The 21,176-nt window shown below is 41.4% G+C and overlaps 1 protein-coding gene across 1 annotated transcript in view; it reads right to left on the bottom strand.

Moving 5' to 3' along the window:
* Positions 1-9,957: 9,957 nt before the first annotated feature.
* Positions 9,958-21,176, bottom strand: part of LOC124005639 — a 40,715-nt gene continuing 29,496 nt past the window's right edge. The window contains exons 11-13 of the mRNA XM_046315078.1: positions 13,482-13,810; positions 13,179-13,235; positions 9,958-10,573 (exon numbers count right to left, since the gene is read on the bottom strand). Of these exons, the coding sequence (XP_046171034.1) occupies positions 10,320-10,573; positions 13,179-13,235; positions 13,482-13,810 (640 nt within the window). The 3' untranslated portion in view covers positions 9,958-10,319. The remainder of the gene's footprint in view (positions 10,574-13,178; positions 13,236-13,481; positions 13,811-21,176) is intronic.

Below are 21,176 nucleotides of genomic sequence, written 5' to 3' on the forward strand. Positions count from 1 at the left end.
AATAATTAGGCGAAGTCTCAGATTCTGCAAAAGGTTAATTCTTTATTCAGAGTACTCTGAAGTCAAAAATGAGAACAGTCATTTTATAATTCACACACACATCAGTAGAAACTCTGCCTCCCTTTAGGTGGGTTGTATTTTTCCACAATACTAACACATTCCTAGTTGATCACTTTTCTTCCAGCTTGGCAGTTTCTAGCTGTTCCTCTCCTCCCTAGATTAGAGGGACCTTGGAAAGGGCCTCTTTCCTGTCGTACGTTTTCAGAGTTATAACGTCATCTGTGGTTCACATTGCTACAAAGTAACACAATGTTTTTTTTATCTTAACTTGTTTTACACACACATTATTGGATTATAGTCTCATAATTCTAATACATTTCACACCGTTAAATACGTTTCAGGGTGGAATTCTTTAGTCATTACTTTAAACATATAAATTCCTTTATCAATCCACCCTTTGACTAAATATTACACACTGATACGTCAACCTTTTATTGGAATTATAAACGTCACACAAAATCAAACACAACCAATACATGTATTTACATCATATACTCGTCAACGACTGTTCTAGGCCTATATCCAATTAAAACTCTTCTTTTTAGGATTTTCATTATCTTCATGAAATAAACAGTCTGTCTAAACATTGAAGATCGTCTCATCCAGCATGGGCTCCTCGTAATCAAAGGGATCAGAGTCATCTACTCGGTTTGGAGGCATGTATTTGTTGTCCCACTGGTCGGAGCTCAGAATCGGTCCTTACCTCACCATTTTGTTGCGTCATCGATCTCTAGAGTCCTGGTGATTAAAACCTCTAGCACACGGAATCAAACAGCAACCACACAACATCAACACACTCATACAGATGAAAGCGGCCCACAACACGGTGATTATAACATTTTTCCATTTTCCAAACATACTATCGAACCACCCTGTCACAGATGTATTAACCCCTGAGTTCTCAGCCCATTCTTCACTTAGAGCTGTTAAGCCTGCTAGAGCTCTTGTAACTGTCCCATCTGGTGATGTTTTATTCGGAATAAACGTACAACAATGAACCCCTATCATTCTACATACCCCGCCCTTTTCTGCCAATAACATCGAGAGCCAGCCTATTTTGCCAGGTCATAAGGGAGGTGGCGGATAATTGGTCAGATCCCCTTTACTGCATCCCCGGTTTCATTCATGAATCTCTATTGATTATATTAGATGTAATTTATCCAATCCACATTTTTATTTATTGTCAACCACCGAAAAACGTAGTGGTAATGCCTTCACCTATTTGATTCATAGCTTTGTATTCATCTGGAACTCCCCTATGGATGCCAATAGCATCCATCTAGACAGGGCTACTCTCATCCTGGTCAAAACTCCTCATGTGCCTACCTTGGCATCCTATAACTGGCCTCTGATGACTAATTCTAACTGGTTGGACCAATAACACCGCAGGGCAAGTTCCTAACCACCCTTTTGGTAGTGTCTGTTATATGCATCCTTTACTGGTACAAGCCCACTATGCATCAGTTATAGGTGCTGTAAGGTTAAGAATTTTCTCCTGTGCTTCCAAACCTAAGTCAGTCACATTAACTATCAGACTTACATCCATTAATCTCCTAAATTCCTGGTGCCATTCTTGTGTCTATAACACTGGTGCTCACCAGGAGTAAACCGAGGTGGGTTGCCCGAGTACTTCAATCTGGCTAACCCAATCCCTGTACAGTTGTCTGCTTTCCTAGGGAATTGTTTGTTTACCTTAAATCCTACATCAAATGTATTTATATAGCCCTTCTTACATCAGCTGATATCTCAAAGTGCTGTACAGAAACTCAGCCTAAAACCCCAAACAGCAAGCAGTGCAGGTGTAGAAGCACGGTGGCTAGGAAAAACTCCCTAGAAAGGCCAAAACCTAGGAAGAAACAACCTAGAGAGGAACCAGGCTTTGAGGGGTGGCCAGTCCTCTTCTGGCTGTGCCGGGTGGAGATTATAACAGAACATGGCCAAGATGTTCAAATGTTCATAAATGACCAGCATGGTCAAATAATAATAATCACAGTAGTTGTCGAGGGTGCAACAAGTCAGCACCTCGGACGTAAATGTCAGATGGCTTTTCATAGCAGATCATTAAGAGTATCTCTACCGCTCCTGCTGTCTCTAGAGATTTGAAAACAGCAGGTCTGGGACAGGTAGCAAGTCCGGTGAACAGGTCAGGGTTCCATAGCCGCAGGTGGAACAGTTGAAACTGGAGCAGCAGCACGGCCAGGTAGACTGGGGACAACAAGGAGTCCTCATACTCCTTGCTGGAGTATGAGGTGGAACGAATTTCAAATATCGCTGAAGTTGGAGACTTTTATCTCCCTCACCAACTTCAAACATCAGCTAGCTGAGCAATTAACCGATCGCTGCAGCTGTACATAATCTATTGGTAAATAGCACACCCATTTTCACCTACCTCATCCCCTCAGTTTTTATTTATTTACTTTTCTGCTCTTTTGCACACCAATATCTCTACTTGTACATGATCATCTGATCATTTATCACTCCAGTGTTAATCTGCAATATTGTAATTATTCGCCTACCTCCTCATGCCTTTTGCACACATTGTATATAGACTCCCCTTTTTTCTCTGTGTTATTGACTTGTTAATTGTTTACTCCATGTGTAACTCTGTGTTGTCTGTTCACACTGCTATGCTTTATCTTGGCCAGGTCGCAGTTGCAAATGAGAACCTTTTCTCAACTAGCCTACCTGGTTAAATAAAGGTGAAATAAAAAATAAAATAAAAAATAAAAATACCAGCTAGTCCTGAGGCATGGTCCTAGGGCCCAGGTCCTCCGAGAGAGATAGAGAGAATTAGAGAGAGCATACTTAAATTCACACAGGACACCGGATAAGACGGGAGAAGTACTCCAGATATAACAGACTGACCCTAGCCCCCCCGACACAAACTACTGCAGCATATACACTGGAGGCTGAGACTTGAGGGGTCAGGAGACACTGTGGCCCCATCCGATGATACCCCCGGACAGGGCCAAACAGGCAGGATATAACCCCACCCACTTTGCCAAAGCACAGCCCCCACACCACTAGAGGGATATCTTTAACCACCAACTTACCATCCTGAGACCAGGCCGAGTATAGCCCACAAAGATCTCCACCACGGCACAACCCAAGGGGGGGCACCAACCCAGACAGGAAGATCACGTCAGTGACTCAACCCACTCAAGTGACGCACCCCTCCTAGGGACGGCATGGAAGAGCACCAGTAAGCCAGTGACTCAGCCCCTGTAATAGGGTTAGAGGCAGAGAATCCCAGTGGAGAGAGGGGAACCGGCCAGGCAGAGACAGCAAGGGCAGTTCGTTGCTCCAGAGCCTTTCCGTTCACCTTCACACTCCTGGGCCAGACTACACTCAATCATATGACCTACTGAAGAGATGAGTCTTCAGTAAAGACCTCAAGGTTGAGACCGAGTGTGCATCTCTCACGTGAGGAGGCAAACCATTCCATTAAAATGGAGCTCTGTAGGAAAACACCCTGCCTCCAGCTGTTTGCTTAGAAATTCTAGGGACAATTAGGAGGCCTGCGTCTTGTGACTGTAGCGTACATGTAGGTATGTACGGCAGGACCAAATCGGAAAGATTGGTAGTAGCAAGCCCATGTAAGGCTTTGTAGGTTAACAGTAAAACCTTGAAATCAGCCCTTGCCTTAACAGGAAGCCAGTGTAGGGAGGCTTGCACTGGAGTAATCTGATCAAATGTTTTGGCTCTAGTCAGGATTCTAGCAGCCATTTTTAGCACTAACTGAAGTTTATTTAGTGCTTTATCTGGGTTGCCGGAAAGTAGAGCATTGCAAGTAGTCTAACCCAGAAGTAACAAAAGCATGGATTAATTTTTCTGCATCATTTTTGGCTGAAAGTTTCAGATTTTTGCAATTTTACGTAGATGGGAAAAAAGCTGTCCTTGAAACGGTCTTGATATGTTAGTCAAAAGAGAGATCAGGGTCCAGAGTAACGCTGAGGTCCTTCACAGTTTTATTTGAGATGACTGTACAACCATCAAGATTATTGTCAGATTCAACAGAAGATCTCCTTGTTTCTTGGGACCTAGAACAAGCATCTGTTTTGTCCGAGTTTTGCAGCCATCCACTTCCTTATGTCTGAAACACAGGCTTCTAGCGAGGGCAATTTTGGGGATTCACCATGTTAGCAGTGAAAGTTAATTTCTGACAGATAAGATCTAAACCAGGCCAGAACTTGTCCGTGTAGACCAATTTGGCTTTTCCAATCTCTCCAGAAGAATATGGTGATCGATGGTATCAAAAGCAGCGCGAAGGTCTAGGAGCACGAGGACAGATGCAGAGCCTCGGTCTGACGCCATTAAAAGGTCATTTACCACCTTCACAAGTGCAGTCTTAGTGCTATGATGGGGTCTAAAACCATACTGAAGCATTTCGTATACATTGTTTGTCTTTGGGAAGGCAGTGAGTTGCGGCACACCTCTTTTTCTACAATTTTTGAGAGGAATGGAAGATTCGATATAGGCCGATAGTTTTTTATATTCTCTGGGTCAAGGTTTGGCTTTTTCAAGAGAGGCTTTATTACTGCCACTTTTAGTGAGTTTGGTACACATCCGGTGGATAGAGCCATTTAATATGTTCAACATAGGAGGGCCAAGCACAGGAAGCAGCTCTTTCAGTAGTTTAGTTAGAATAGGATCCAGTATGCAGCCTGAAAGTTTAGAGGCCATGATTATTTTCATCATTGTGTCAAGAGATATAGTACTAAAACACTTGAGTGTCTCTCTTGATCCTAGGTCCTGGCAGAGTTGTGCAGACTCAGGACAACTGAGCTTTGGAGGAATACGCAGATTTAAAGAGGAGTCCGTCATTTGCTTTCTAATGATCATGATATTTTCCTCAATGAGTTTATTACTGCTGAAGTGAAAGCCATCCTCACTTGGGGAATGCTGCTTTTTAGTTGGCTTTGCGACAGTGTCAAAAATAAATTTAGGATTGTTATTATTTTCCTCAATTAAGTTGGAAAAATAGGATGATCGAGCAGCAGTGAGGGCTTTTCGATACTGCACGGTACTGTCTTTCTAAGCTAGTAGGAAGACTTCCAGTTTGGTGTGGCATAGGGTGGAGGCAAATGTTGTTTGTATAATCCCATATAAACACACACAACACCATAGCTACCACGGATAATGGGAGTGAACTTCGGGAGAAGCGGGAATGGGGTGAGGGCGGGAACTGCAGCAGTGCCAAGAACTGATGGCCGGGGTGCCGCGGGCGGTGAAGTAGCCAATCAATTGTCAAAATGTCGCCTCAAATTCAAGTGCCGCCATAGGCGACGGCCTAATCTTGCCTAATGGAAGGGCCGGGCCTGCTACCCACGAAAGACAGACTACCCTCCATTTTTTACTTCTTATGGCTGGGGGAAGTATTGAGTAGCTTGGATGAATAAGGTGCCCAGAGTAAACTGCCTGCTACTCAGTCCCAGTTGCTAACATATGCATATTATTAGTATATTTGGATAGAAAACACTCTGAAGTTTCTAAAACTGTTTGATGATGTCTGTGAGTATAACAGAACTAATATTGCAGGGAAAAACCTGACAAAAAATCCAACCAGGAAGTGGGAAATCTGAGGTTTGTCATTTTTCAACTCTTTCCCTGTTGAAGATACAGTGGGATATTGGTCATGTTGCACTTCCTAAGGCTTCCACTAGATGTCAACAGTCTTTAGAACCTTGTTTGATGCTTCTACTGTGAAGGGGGGCCGAACGAGAGGGGAATGAGTCAGAGGTCTGCCAGAGAGCCACAAGCTGGCCACGCTCGTTCACGTGAGAGCGAGCTCTGTTCCATTGCATTTCTACAGACAAAGGAATTCTCCGGTTGGAACATTATTGAAGATTTATGTTAAAAACATCCTAAAGATTGATTATATACTTTGTTTGACATGTTTCTATGGACTGTAATGGAACTTTTTGACTTTTTTTCCTAGTGAACGCGCTTCGTGAGTTTTAATTTGTTTACCAAACGCGCTTACAAAACAAAAGGAGCTATTTGAACAAAAATTATGGACATTATCGAACCAAACAAACATTTATTGTGGAACTGGGATTCCTGGGAGTGCTTTCTGATGAAGATCATCAAAGGTAAGTGAATATTTATAATGTTATTTCTGACTTCTGTTGACTTCACAATATGGCGGATATCTTTTTGGCTTGTTTGGGCTCTGAGCGCCGTACTCTGATTATTGCATGGTTTGCTTTTTCTAAATCTGACACAGCGGTTGCATTAAGGAGAAGTTTATCTAAAGTGCCATGTATAACACTTGTATTTTCATCAACATTTATGATGAGTATTTCTGTAAATTGATGTGGCTCTCTGCAAAAATCACCGGATGTTTTTGGAACTACTGAACATAACGCGCCAATGTATACTGAGATTTTTTGATAGAAATCTGAACTTTATCGAATAAAACATACATGTATTGTATAACATGAAGTTCTATGAGTGTCATCTGATGAAGATCATCAAAGGTTAGTGTTAGGAATTGTATGAATAAATTACTAAACAATATCCCCATTATAAATAGAACTGTAACTAAGTAAACTTATACTCTGTTTTGTTATATCTAATTAACAATATGAAGTCATAAGTGAGGGATTGTGGAGCCTGAAACAGGGGGTAATTAAATTAAATAAATACCATTCCAGCCAGATTGGAGAAGATTGGAAGTGTTTTTTTTAAATGTTCAGATAAAGACATTGTTCGTTTTCTTAGGTTTTCCATTGGAACTGGAACTGTCAGCTAAGTGGTGATGGATAATGGTGAGGGATCAAGAGTTAATTCAGTTATATTGTGTGTCATGTGTGCACGCTAGTAGGTCGGAATGAACTTTTAAACCTGCGTTTATCTTGGTCGACAGGAGGAGATTCATTCTAGAACCAATGACGTCATATTTTGTATATAAACTGTTGTTCGTGGTTACATGGCAGCGCGCTCCGAGAATAAATATCTCATTTTGATAAGACTGGTCTCCATCTATTTTATGCTAATAATAATCTTACAAATTCTCATAAAATAGACTAAGTGAATTCAATTAATGAAAACATATTGGAATAATGAAATTATATCAACAGTTAGTGATTAATTCTCTCTCTATTTCTGATTTTTGTGACTCCTCTCTTTGGCTGGAAAAATGGCTGTGTTTTTCTGTGACTTGGCTCTGACCTAACATAATCATTTGTGGTGCTTTCGCTGTAAAGCCTATTTGAAATCGGACACTGTGGTGGGATTAACAAGAAGTGTATCTTTAAAATGGTCTGACATACTTGTATGTTTGAGGAATTTTAATTATGGGATTTCTGATGTTTTGAATTTGGCGCCCTGCACTTTCCTTAGCTGTTGTCATATCGATCCCGGCAGCCGAAAGAAGTTTTAAACAAATGTTCGATGTTCCAAACTTGAGCAAAAAAACAACAACAGTATTGTATGTATTAATATAAATATATTAATGACTTGATTTGTTTTTCAGTCACTTGAATTTATTTAGTATGTTCTGAAACTACAGAATCTCAGCTTGTAATGTTAATACTGATGTCAAAATGTCTAGCAATAGCTGATTTACAAGTCTTTGCCTGGACTTTTGATTTTTAAAATTGTTATACTATATTCACACGCCAAGCAGGACCACCTTGACACACAGTCTACAAAACATTAAGAACACCTAAGACATTAACAACCCCACCCTCAGAACAGCCTCAATTTGTAGGTGCATGGTGTCAAAAAGCAAGGTGCAAGGTGTCAAAAGCAAGGTGCAAGGTGTCAAAAGCATTCCACAGGGATGCTGACCAATGCTGTCTCCAATTCTTTCCACAGTTGTCATGTTGGCTTGATGTCCTTTGTGTGGTGGACCATTCTTGATACGCAGGGGAAACCTTTGAGTGAGAAAAACCCAGCAGCGTTGCAGTTCTTGCCACTCAAACCGGTTCGGCTGGCACCTACTACCATACCCAGTTCAAAGACACTCAAATATTTTGTCTCGCCCATTCACCCTCAATGGCACATAAACACAATCCATGCCTTAAAAATACATTTTAACCTGTGTCCTCCCCTTCATCTACCGATTGGAGAGGATTTAACGAGTGACATCACCTGGATTCACCCAGTCTATCATGGAAAGAGCAGGTGTTCATGATGTTTTGTACACTCACTGTATGTGGAATAGCATAAAGCAGTGTTTCCCAAACTTGGTCCTGGGGACCCCAAGGGCTGAACATTTTTATTCCATAGCACTTCCCAGCTGTTTCAAATAACTAATCATCAAGCTTAGATTATTTGAATCTGCAGTGTAGTGCTAGGGCAAAAACCAAAACATGCACCCCTTGGGGTGCCCAGGACCCAGTTTGGGAAGCGCTGGCATAAAGGCAACCCGCGGTAAAGTCACACACCTACACAAATACTTACTTAAATTTAGGCTTTATTTCCTGATGTTTCACAACGTGGTGCAATCACTTCACAGACATGTTTACTCCTACGATGACAGTATCACATTGAACAAAGCGTTAACATTCAGTGAAGAAATGGCTTCAGTATGGATTTGGAGGGAATAGCCATAGAGTCCCACAGTGGATGAGTCATATACCCAGAAAACCTAGCGGTCAAACAGGGAAATGGTTCCAATTGTTTTTCCACCATTTATTATTCCGATAGGGGATTTTAGAAACACTTAAAATAACATTTACATACATTTAAGTCATTTAGCAGACGCTCTTATCCAGAGCGACTTACAAATTGGATAAGGGCTGTGTTTTGTGTAGGCTTTTCCGGGCGTGGAATTTTATTAACTGTGTAAATCTCTCTTGGACAAGGTGACTTATCAATATATTCGGTTCTATTTATTCTCAGCTGTTGAAAATGATAATTAGCATCAAATTAGATCAAAGTAGAGCACGTCATCTTTAGACGATACCTTTGCCAACAGGTATTGTGTAAATTTCAAACATGTCCAAGACAGTTCACAGAATTGTCAACTTAAGGATATTTTGCCAATTTATTTCTTACAAAATTTAGTAAACAGATGGTTAATGCAGAAATTCTTAGCTTTTCCTCGTTTCGGCAGTTATTAAAAACTGATGCCATGGTAAGCCTTCACAAAACATAGCCCTTATTTGAAGTGTTTTTAAAATAGCTTTTATGGGTATAATGACTCATACTGTGGTACTCTAAGAACATATTTGTATTAACATAGCACCATTAAAGGGGCACTCTGTTGTTCAAACAAATGTTTAGGCAACAAATCTGCAGGTACACCCTGCCACTGTCTTTGGTAAACAGCTGAGGGATGGATGTACCCACTGTTGAACTAAACCCATGAGACAAATTATATTCTTTAAGAATCAAATCGGTATATATATATATATATATATATATACAGTGCCTTGCGAAAGTATTCGGCCCCCTTGAACTTTGCGACCTTTTGCCACATTTCAGGCTTCAAACAAAGATATAAAACTGTATTTTTTTTGTGAAGAATCAACAAGTGGGACACAATCATGAAGTGGAACGACATTTATTGGATATTTCAAACTTTTTTAACAAATCAAAAACTGAAAAATTGGCCGTGCAAAATTATTCAGCCCCCTTAAGTTAATACTTTGTAGCGCCACCTTTTGCTGCGATTACAGCTGTAAGTCGCTTGGGGTATGTCTCCACCGTGCTTCTACACCTGCATTGCTTGCTGTTTGTAAGAAGGGCTATATAAATCAATTTGATTTGAGGTGTGCCAAGCTTGTAGCGTCATATCCTAGAGGACACTAGGCTATAATTGCTGCCAAAGGTGATTCAACAAAGTACTGAGTAAAGGGTCTGAATACTTATGTAAATGTGATATTTTTAAAATATTTTTTGAACATTTGCAAAATAAAAACTGTTTTTGCTTTGTCATTATGGGGTATTGTCTGTAGATTGATGAGGGGGGGAAACTATTCAATCAATTTTAAAATGAGGCTGTAACATAACAAAATGTGGAAAAAGTCAAGGTCTGAATACTTTCTGAATGCACTAACGTGAAAGTCCAGAAATGGATGCACCAATTGCCTCTTTAAACCAACAAAACATCTAGTCAGTACACCACCACTACCCAGACTGACACAATATGGCTTATCCAGAGATTTGGCTCATTAGAGACTATAAAGATGCTAGTTTTAAGCTTAACAGTTAACATACCAGATTTCTCAGCAATAGGCTATGGAAATACCCAGAATTCACATTATGCTGAGAGGGTTGGGCTTCTTTCCTCTGGGAGAGATAAAGGTTCAGCACCTGGAAAGGATGGAATGGAGAGGGGAGGAATGATCACTGAGATCAGAGATGAATCCTGTTTTCACCCAGATGTAAGTGTTGCCCGGCACCAGTTCAGGGGAGCAGCAGTGGTCGGGTAATGTGTGGTACAGAGGGGAAGGCAGGGTGCTGACATTGCCATGAGAGGCCAGCAAAGACATGGCGTTTACCATCACGATGGACCGCTCGTTCATCTTCATAGACACACTCTCCACTGTTCCTAGCAGAACTGGACACAAAATTCAGATCAGCTTTGTGAAGCCACTGTACTTGGTGTCAAAAATAAAGTACAGTTGAAGTCGGAAGTTTACATACACGTTAGGCAAATACATAAACTCAGTTTTCACAATTCCTGACATTTAATCCTAGTAAAAATTCCCTTTCTTGGGTCAGTTAGGATCACCACAATTTTTTAAGAATGTGAAATGTCAGAAAAATAGGAGAGAATTATATATTTCAGCTTTTATTTATTTTATCATATTTCCAGTGGGTCAGAACTTTACATACACTCAATTAATATTTGGTGGCATTGCCTTTAAATTGTTTAACTTGGGTCAAATGTTTCGGGTAGCCTTCTACAAGCTTCCCACAATAAGTTGGGTGAATTTTGTCCCATTCCTCCTGACAGAGCTGGTGTAACTGAGTCAGGCTTATAGGCCTCCTTGCTCACACACACTTTTTCAGATCTGCCCACACATTTTCTATAGGATTGAGGTCAGGGCTTTGTGATGGAAACTCCAATACCTTGACTTTGTTGTCCTTAAGCCATTTTGCCACAACTTTGGAAGTATGCTTGGGGTCATTGTCCATTTGCGACCAAGCTTTAACTTCCTGACTGATGTTTTGAGATGTTGCTTCAATAAATCCACATAATTTTCCTCCCTCATGATGCCATCTATTTTGGGAAGTGCTCCAGTCCCTCCTGCAGCAAAGCACCCCCACAACATGATGCTGCCACCGCCGTGCTTCACGGTTGGGATGGTGTTCTTCGGCTTGCAAACCTCCCTCTTTTTCCTCCAAATATAACAATGGTTATTATGGCCCAAAAGTTATATTTTTGTTTCATCAGAGGACATTTTTCAAAAAAGTACGATCTTTGTCCCCATGTGCAGTTTTGTGGTGTGGTTTTGGAGCAGTGGCTTCTTCCTTGCTGAACGGCCTTTCAGGTTATGTCGATATAGGACTCGTTTTACTGTGGATAAAGATACCTTTGTACCTGTTTCCAACAGCATCTTCACAAGGTCCGTTGCTGTTATTCTGGGATTGATTTGCACTTTTCGCACCAAAATACGTTCATCTCTAGGAGACAGAACGTGTCTCCTTCCTGAGCGGTATGACGGCTGCGTGGTCCCATGGTGTTTATACTTGCGTACTATTGTTTGTACAGATTAACGTGGTACCTTCAGGTGTTTGAAATTGCTCCCAAGGATGAACCAGACTTGTGGAGGTCTACAATTTTGTTTCTGAGGTCTTGGCTGATTTCGTTTGATTTTCCCATGATGTCAAGCACAGAGACACTGGGTTTGAAGGTAGGCTTTGAAATATCTCCACAGGTACACCTCCAATTGACTCAAATGATGTCAATTTGCCTATCAGAAGCTTCTAAAGCCGTGACGTAATTTTCTGGAATTTTCCGAGCTGTTTAAAGGCACAGTCTACTTAGTGTATGTAAACTTCTGACCCACTGGAATTGTGATACAGTAAATTATATTTGAAATAATCTGTGTAAAAAATTGCTGGAAAAATTACTTGTGTCATGCATAATGTAGATGTCCTAACCGACTTGCCAAAACTATAGTTTGTTAACAAGAAATTTGTGGAGTGGTTGAAAAACAATTTTTAATGACTCCAAACTAAGTGTATGTAAACTTCCAACTTCAACTGTATACTGAACAAAAATATAAACAGAACATGCAACAATTTCAAAGATTTGACTAAGTTACAGTTCATATAAGGAAATCAATCAATTTAAATAAATAAATTAATTCCTAATCTATGGAATTCACATCACTGTGTAGGGGTGTAGCCGTGGCTGGGCCTGGGAGGGGATCCACTGGAGAGCTAGGCCCAGCCAATCAGAAATAATTTCCCCCCACAAAATGACTTTATTACAGACAGAACTACTCCTCAGCACCCTCCCAACCACCCCTCAGATGAAGAAGAAGCCAGATGTGGAGGTCCTGGGCTGGTTACAAGTGGTCTGCGGTTGTGAGGCCGGTTGGACTTACTGCCAAATTCTATCAAACGATGTTGGAAGCAGCTTATGGCAGAAAAATTAACAGCTCTGGTGGACATTCCTGCAGTCAGTTTGCCAATTGCACACTCCCTCAAAACTTGAGACGTCTCTAGGATTGTGTTGTGTGACAAAACTGCACATTTTAAAGTGGCCTTTTATTGTCCCCACTACAAGGTGTACTCACTCTGTTTAGCCTTACATGTGAATCCTTAAAGAGAAGGGTGGGGCTGGCTTAAGGGGATGTGAACGATGCTGAATGGGTGTAGACAAAGAAGAGCTGTCCAGTAGTGGTACCAAAATATTCAAGGGCCATTTTCTCAAAAGTGGGGTTACAAGTTGATCAACTTTCAAAGCAGAATTTACTTTCCCATTGTTCCTCAACTCTAGTGCATGATATGCCATTTTCTAGCTTGGAGTCTATACTTTTATCCAATGTAAAAAACACCACCTCAAATGTTGCTACATAAGACCGAACGAATCCAGCCGGTCGGTCACATTTTTGTTCAGTGTAGATTCAAGTGCTTCCCACTGTTCTTGCTAGAGGTCAAAGTATAGATTCATGTTTCCTTCACTCTGTGCTGCAAACTGGAGACCTTACCTTCGGTGTAACACAGATCTTCCGTCTTCAAATCCCCCAGTGGTAGAAGCCTGGGTCCTGAGGGTAGTAAACAACAGTCTAATCAAATGGACTTAGACAGAGACAGAATCCATGCAGGGACCCATCAAAACACACCCCGTTTATCATTTATGAACTACATATAGAATCATCATATCATTCGTCTGGGCTGTGGGTTGGTCTTTCGTATGGCCCAGAGATAAAAAGACGTAAAACAAACTGACATAAATCATGGATCGATGACAAATGGGAGTCAAGTTCGGAATGTATCCTGTTCCCACTGACCTGGAATCATGTTCATGCTGGTGGTGTTTCGTTCAGACCTTGGGTGCAGGACCCCCGCGCAGCAGGACCACAGGGAGGAGTTGGGGTAGCGGTGCCCACAGCAGGTGAACCCTGACTGGGTAGGGTAGAGCAGGTCTAGCCCTGGGGCAGAGCAGCAGGTCTGAGTGGAGCCGGCCTCCATCAGGATATTCCCACAGCACTGGGCATCCTCTGTGAGCCTGCCCTGAACCTGCAGGTCGTACAGAGTCCCTGCACAGCACTTCATCTGGCCCGTGCTGGGGCTGTAGCCCTTCCCTCCGCAGCAGGACATGTTTCCCAACCTGCGGTGTCTGTGCAGAGAAAAAAAGATTTGACCCAATAGCAAGAGAGCTGTTCCGATACACACCAGCAAATTTATTAGGTATTGTCAACAGGTTTGTTGTCTCTATTAGTGTGTGGCGGGTTAGTTAACACTTGGATAAACTGATTAAAGTTAACGGTACAACGGGCCTCCCGGGTGGCGCACTGGTCTAAGGCCAGAGACTTTGGGTTCGAGCCCAGGCTCTGTCGCAGCCGACCGTGGCCAGGAGGTCCATGGGGCAACGCACAATTGGCCTAGCGTCGTCCGGGTTAGGGAGGGTTTGGCCGGTCGGGATGTCCTTGTCTCATCGAGCACAGTGTTTCCTCCGACACATTGGTGCGGCTGGCTTCCGGGTTGGATGCGCGCTGTGTTAAGAAGCTGTGCTGCTTGGTTGGGTTGTGTTTCGGAAGGATGCATGACTCTCGACCTTCGTCTCTCCCGAGCCCGTACGGGAGTTGTAGCAATGAGACAAGATAGTAACTACTAAAACAATTGGATACTACGAAACTGGGGCGAAAAAAGGGGGTAAAACTCTGAAAAAAAAACGAACACTAACTAACACTAACACAATAACTGGCTTATGGAAGCACTTCTCTATGTGAGAGAGATGATATAATTATATATAAACTATTTATGCTATCTTTTATATCGCTGATCCTAATGATTTAGGCCGAGATGTACAACAGCCAATGTGATAGAGTAATGACCGTGGAATAAAAAACTAAATGTGTATGGGTGGAGAGAGGGTTGGTTTTACAGGTTCACTCGCTCTAGATTGTCAGTACTGCATGTATTCTTGGCTGTCGTGCCATGGCTGTGTCAGAGTTGATTGTAACTTGGGTAGTCCTTTATGGGCAGTGTGATTCCTAAGACACATTTTTACTTCCAGTCATTAGCAGCCGTTAGAATCCATGTTCTTTTTTTCCTTACTTTTTTTCCTCGGAAAACAACAGGATATGATGAGGACTACATGAAATATGTCTTGCATGTATTGGACATTAAAAAAAAGGACTGGTCTTGTGATATATTTAGGTTGTTTTCTCTTCATTTTTTCAAACATTTTCAAACAATTGAATCCAATGAACTGAGCAGGCTGGGCTGACATGGTTATTGACTTTCTAAATATGAGCATGCATTTATAAGATTGTGCTGTTATTATTTATATTAATATTATCAATTATTGTTACTATTTTTTTTTCTGACTGTTTTCCATGTTATTTGGTTAGTTCTCTTACCCTCATAGATATGTTATCATGGGACTGCCCGTATTTCCCTCTGGCCAACGCCAATTGGCGGCCAAGGGTTTGCCTTAGGACGCAAAGGTGCGTCATGAGTCAGGGAGATGGTCTGATGGTCTTAGTGATAACAGACCTAGATATGGGGGGAGGTTTTAGTGGGTGGAATATTATATCTCGATAGTGAGGCTGTAGAACTTTTGAGGATCTGGGGATGCCAAAACCCATGCCAAATCTTTTCAGTCTCCCGAGGGGGAAAAGGTTTTGTCGTGTCCTCTTCACAACTGTCTTGGTGTGCTTGGACCATGATAGATCGTTGGTGATGTGGACACCAAGGAACATGAAACTCTCAACCTACTCCACTACAGCCCTGACGATGTTAATGGGGGCCTGTTCGGCCCGCCTTTTCCTGTAGTCCACGATCAGCTCCTTTGTCTTGCTCACATTGAGGGAGAGGTTGTTGTCCTGGCACCACACGACCACATCTCTGACCTCCTCCCTAAAGGCTGTCTCATCGTTGCCGGTGATCAGGCCTACCACTGTTGTGTCATCAGCAAACTTAATGACGGTGTTGGAGTCGTGTTTGGCCACGCAGTTGAGAGTGAACAGGGAGGACTATGTACAAACCCCTGAGGGGGCCCAGTGTTGAGGATCAGCGTGGCAAACGTCTTGTTGCCTACCCTTACCACCTGGGGGCGGCCCGTCAGGGAGTCCAGGATCCAGTTGCAGAGGGAGGTGTTTAGTCCCAGGGTCCTTAGCTTAGTGATGAGCTTCATGGGCACTATGGTGTTGAACGCTGAGCTGTAGTCAATGAACAGCATTCTCACATAGGTGTTCCTTTTGTCCAGGTGGGAAAGGGCAGTGTGGAGTGCGATTGAGATTGCTTCATCTGTGGATCTATTGGGGCGGTATGCGAATTGGAGTAGGTCTAGAGTATCCGGGAGGATGCTGTTGATGTGAGCCATGGCCTGCTCGCCTCCCTACCACTGAGGAAGTACAGTTCCCGCTCAGCTCAGTCAAAACTGTTCGCTGCTCTGGCTCCCCAATGGTGGAACAAACTCCCTCATGACGCCAGGACAGCGGAGTCAATCACCACCTTCCGGAGACACCTGAAACCCCACCTCTTTAAGGAATACCTAGGATAGGATAAAGTAATCCTTCTCACCCCCCCTCCCCCCCCTTAAAGATTTAGATGCACTATTGTAAAGTGGTTGTTCCACTGGATGTCATAAGGTGAATGCACCAATTTGTAAGTCGCTCTGGATAAGAGCGTCTGCTAAATGACTTAAATGTAAATGTAAAGCACTTCATGGCTACCGATGTGAGTGCCACGGGCGGTAATCATTTAGGCAAGTTATCTTTGCTTCCTTGGGCACGGGGACTATGGTGGTCTGCTTGAAACATGTAGGTATTACAGACTCAGTCAGGGAGAGGTTAAAAATGTCAGTGAAGACACTTGCCAGTTGATCCGGGCATGCTTTGAGTACACGTCCTGGTAATCCATCTGGACCTGCAGCTTTGTGAATGTTGACCTGTTTAAAGGTCTTGCTCACATCGGCTACCGAGAGCGTTATCACACAGGCATCAAGAACAGCTGGTGCTCTAGTGCATGCTTCAGTGTTGCTTGCCTTGAAGCGAGAATAAAATGCATTTAGCTCGTCTGGTAGGCCCGCGTCACTGGACAGCTTGCGTCTGGGATTCTCTTTGTAGTCCGTAAAAGTTTTAAAGCCCTGCCAAATCTGATTAGCGTCAGAGCCAGTGTAGTAGGATTCAATCTTAATCATGTATTGCTTGTTTGATGGTTTGTCTGAGGGCATAGCAGGAATTCTTATAGGCATCCGGATTATTGTCCCGCTCCTTGAAAGCGGCAGCTCTAGCCTTGGGGACAACGTCGTCGATGCAATTATTGATGATGCCAATGACTGAGGTGGTATACTCCTCAACGCAATTGGATGAATCCCGGAACATATTCCAGTCTGTGCTAGCAAAACAGTTCTGTAGCGTAGCAACTGCGCCATCTGACCACTTCTGTATTGAGTGAGTCACGGGTACTTCCTGCTTTAGTTTTTGCTTGTAAGTAGGAATAAGGAGGGTAGAATTATGGTCAGATTGGCCAAATGGAGGGCGGGGGAGAGCTTTGTATGCATCTCTGTGTGTGGAGTAAAGGTGGTCTGGAATTTTTTCCCTTATGGTTGCACATGTGACTTGCTGGTAAAAATGTGGTAAAACTGATTTAAGTTTGCCTGCATTAAAGTCCCCAGCCACTAGAAGCTACGCTTCTGGGTGAGCATTTTCTTGTTTGCTTATGGCCTTATAGGGTTGGTTGAGTGCGGTCTTAGTGCCAGCATCGGTCTGTGGTGGTAAATAGACAGCTACAAATAATATAGATGAGAACTCTCTTGGTGGATAGTGTGGTCTACAGCTTATCATAAGCTACTCTACCTCAGGTGAGCAATACCTCGAGACTTCATTAATATTAGACTGCGTGCACCAGCTGTTATTGACAAAAAGACACACCCCCACCCCTCGTCTTACCAGAGGTAGCGTCTCTGTTCTGCCGGTGCATTTAAAATCCCTCCAGCTCTATATTGTCTGTGTCTTCGTTCAGCCATGACTCAGTGAAACATAACATATTACCGTTTTTAATGTCCCGTTAATAGGATAATCGTAATCATAGGTCATCTATTTTATTTTCTAATGATACTGAAGTAGAATTGATGGCAATGGGAGTTTACTCGCTCGCCTAAGAATTCTCAAAAGGCAGCCTGATCTGCGTCCTCTTTTCCGCCGTCTTTTCTTCACGCAAAAGGCGGGGATCTGGGCCTGTTCCCGGGAGAGCAGTATATCTTTCTCGTCGGACTCGTTAAATGAAAAAGATTCTTCCAGTCCGTGGTGAGTAATCCCAGTTCTGATGTCCAGAAGTTATTATAGATCATAAGAGACGGTAGCAGCAACATTGTGTACAAAATAAGTTAAAAAACTAGTTACAAACAACGCTAAAAAAAAAAATCGAACAAAATAGCACAATTGATTACAGACATGTAAAACGTTAGCCATCCTCTTCGGCACCATTTTTTGACACTTAAATCATTGTGGTGCTTTTTAATGGTAAGTCTACAAACATTGGTTGTGGTAAGTATAATTGAAACTTGGGTATCATTATGGTAAGTCTGGAAATAAGTATAGCCAGTTATAATTGTAATGGCTTAGCAGATCATAAAAAAAAACAAGATACATTTTTACATGGCTAAAAGAGAATATAATATCTATTGTTTACAGGAAACTCATTCTACAAATATAGATGAGGTTGGGTGGAAAAAGGACTGGGAGGGAGAAATATATTTGTGTCATGGGCAAAGAAACTCAAAAGGGGTGATTATACTAATTTAATACACATTTTGATCCGATTGTGCAAACTGTTCGAACAGCGCCGCAAGGAAGATGGATTCTTTTAAATATGCTAGTGGACCAAAAACAGATCTGGCTAATTAATCTACAGTTGAAGTAGGAAGTTTACATACACTTAGGTTGTAGTCATTAAAACTTATTTTTCAATCACTCCACAAATTTATTGTAAACAAACTATAGTTTTGGCAAGTCGGTTAGGACATCTACTTTGTGCATGACACAAGTCACTTTTCCAACAATTGTTTACAGACAGATTATTTCACTTATAATTCACTGTATCACAATTCCAGTGGGTCAGAAGTTCACATACAGTGGGGCAAAAAAGTATTTAGTCAGCCACCAATTGTGCAAGTTCTCCCACTTAAAAAGATGAGAGAGGCCTGTAATTTTCATCATAGGTATCCAAGAGATGAACGTACTTTGGTGCGAAAAGTGTAAATAAATCCCAGAACAACAGCAAAGGACCTTGTGAAGATGCTGGAGGAAACAGGCACAAAAGTATCTATATCCATCGTAAAACGAGTCCTATATCGACATAAACTGAAAGGCCGCTCAGCAAGGAAGAAGCCACTGCTCCAAAACCGCCATAAAAAAGCCAGACTACGGTTTGCAACTACACATCGGGACAAAGATTGTACTTTTTGGAGAAATGTCCTCTGGTCTGATGAAACAAAGATAGAACTGCTTGGCCATAATGACCATCATTATGTTTGGAGGAAAAAGGGGGAGGCTTGCAAGCTGAAGAACACCATCCCAACCGTGAAGCGTTTTTTTCACAAGTCTACAATCTGGATCCCTGCACAGTCTCATTGAAGATCTTGATCACTTTTCTAGCCTCTCTGGATTAAAAACTAATTATGACAAGTGCACCATATTACGTATTGGATCGTTAAAAAAATTGTGTTGACACTACCTTGTTAGTTTACCAATAAAATGGGTGGAAGGTGAAGTAGACATACCTGGTATAAATTAACTTTCAATAGAAAGTTAGCAACAATAGATAATATTCTGAAACCATGGCGAGGTAAATACTTGTCTATTGATGGAAAAAATCATATTGATTAACTCTTTGGTCCTATCACAGAATACTTACTTATTAATTGTCACGTTCTGACCGTAGTTCCTTTGTTTTGTCTTTGTTTTAGTACAGCGTGAGTTGGGGTGGGCAGTCTGTTTGTTTTTCTATGTTGGTTTTTGAGTTTGGCCTGGTATGGTTCTCAATCAGAGGCAGGTGTCGTTAGTTGTCTCTGATTGAGAATCATACTTTGTCCACCTGTGTTTCGTCGGTGTTTATTTCCTGTTTAGTGTTTTTTCATTCACCTTACGGGACTGTTCGTTTGTCATTTGTTGTTTTGTTCAGTGTTCAGTTATTTTATAAAAAATGTGAACACTTACCACGCTGCGCTTTGGTCCTTACCTCATTCCAACGACGAGCGTTACACTAATGGCACTGCCTACTCCAGATGACTTGTTTTTTAAAATCAAATGAGCAAAAAACATTTCATTTTATTTGGAATGCTAAGCCAGACAAAATTAAACATGCCTATTTCTATAACGAATATAAGTTTGGGGGGCTAAAATTATAAACTATTAAAGCTTTAAACCTCTAAAAGCTTCACTCATACATAAGTTATACTTAAACCCAAAATGGTCTTCCAGTAGATTATCACAAAAGGCTCATCCATTGTTCAAACATGTCCTTTTTGCCTCTATACAGATTACAACTTCTCATTTCCTACTAATTGAAAATTACATTTTGTTTAAAGTATCGCCATGCAAAGCTGGTTACAATTTCAGTTTTATCCTCCAGAAAAGAAAGAACAAATATTACAACAAATGGTTATGGTTAAACTCAAATATACTGATAATAAAAAAATAAAAACATTCTTTATTGAAAAAATGTTTAAAAATGATTAGATTTGTTAATGACATTATGAATAGAAACGGAGGAGTTATGTCACATATGTAGTTATCGAAAATATATGTGGGGATCCAAACGTACAACCTCAATCCAAACGGCCAACCAACTGATTGCAGCACTACAACAAAAAGGGAGGCAAGTGGAAAAGGGAGAAGGTAGGGAACTTGAAAGGCCGCTCAGCAAGGAAGAAGCCACTGCTCCAAAACCGCAATAAAGCTGCCATATATTAAAGATACAAATTGGCTGAAATGAACTGGCATAAATAGAAAAATATTCCAGTTTAATTTGAGGACAAAAATGTTGACAGCTGCACCATAACGGTTGCAAAATAAATGGGAAGATATTTTCGATGTACCAATTCCATGGCATATGGTTCATGAACTGGTACAAAAAAAACTACACTTGATTCAACACTTTAAATTATTATACAACACTTTAAATTATTATATAAAATTATTGCCACCAACAGAATGCTATATATATATATGGAGCATAAAACAATCTCAGCTCTGTAGATTTTGCTGCGAAGAGACCGAATCAATAGATAATTTATTTTGGTATTGGCCCTATGTAGCTTGTTTCTGGTCACAGGTACAGGAATGGTTAAAAAAAAAAAAATCACAACATGCACTTAAAAACTAACCTTACAAATAGCAGTGTTTGGTGATTTGGAAAGTCATAGTCAGTCAATAAATAATATAATAATACTCGTAGGAAAGGTTTACATCTTTAGCTCATAAACTGTGGATAGTATACAATTAGAAAGGTAAAAAAATTAGGTAAAATATCAC

Source organism: Oncorhynchus gorbuscha, linkage group LG19 (assembly GCF_021184085.1).
Source record: "Oncorhynchus gorbuscha isolate QuinsamMale2020 ecotype Even-year linkage group LG19, OgorEven_v1.0, whole genome shotgun sequence".
Taxonomy (NCBI): domain Eukaryota; kingdom Metazoa; phylum Chordata; class Actinopteri; order Salmoniformes; family Salmonidae; genus Oncorhynchus; species Oncorhynchus gorbuscha.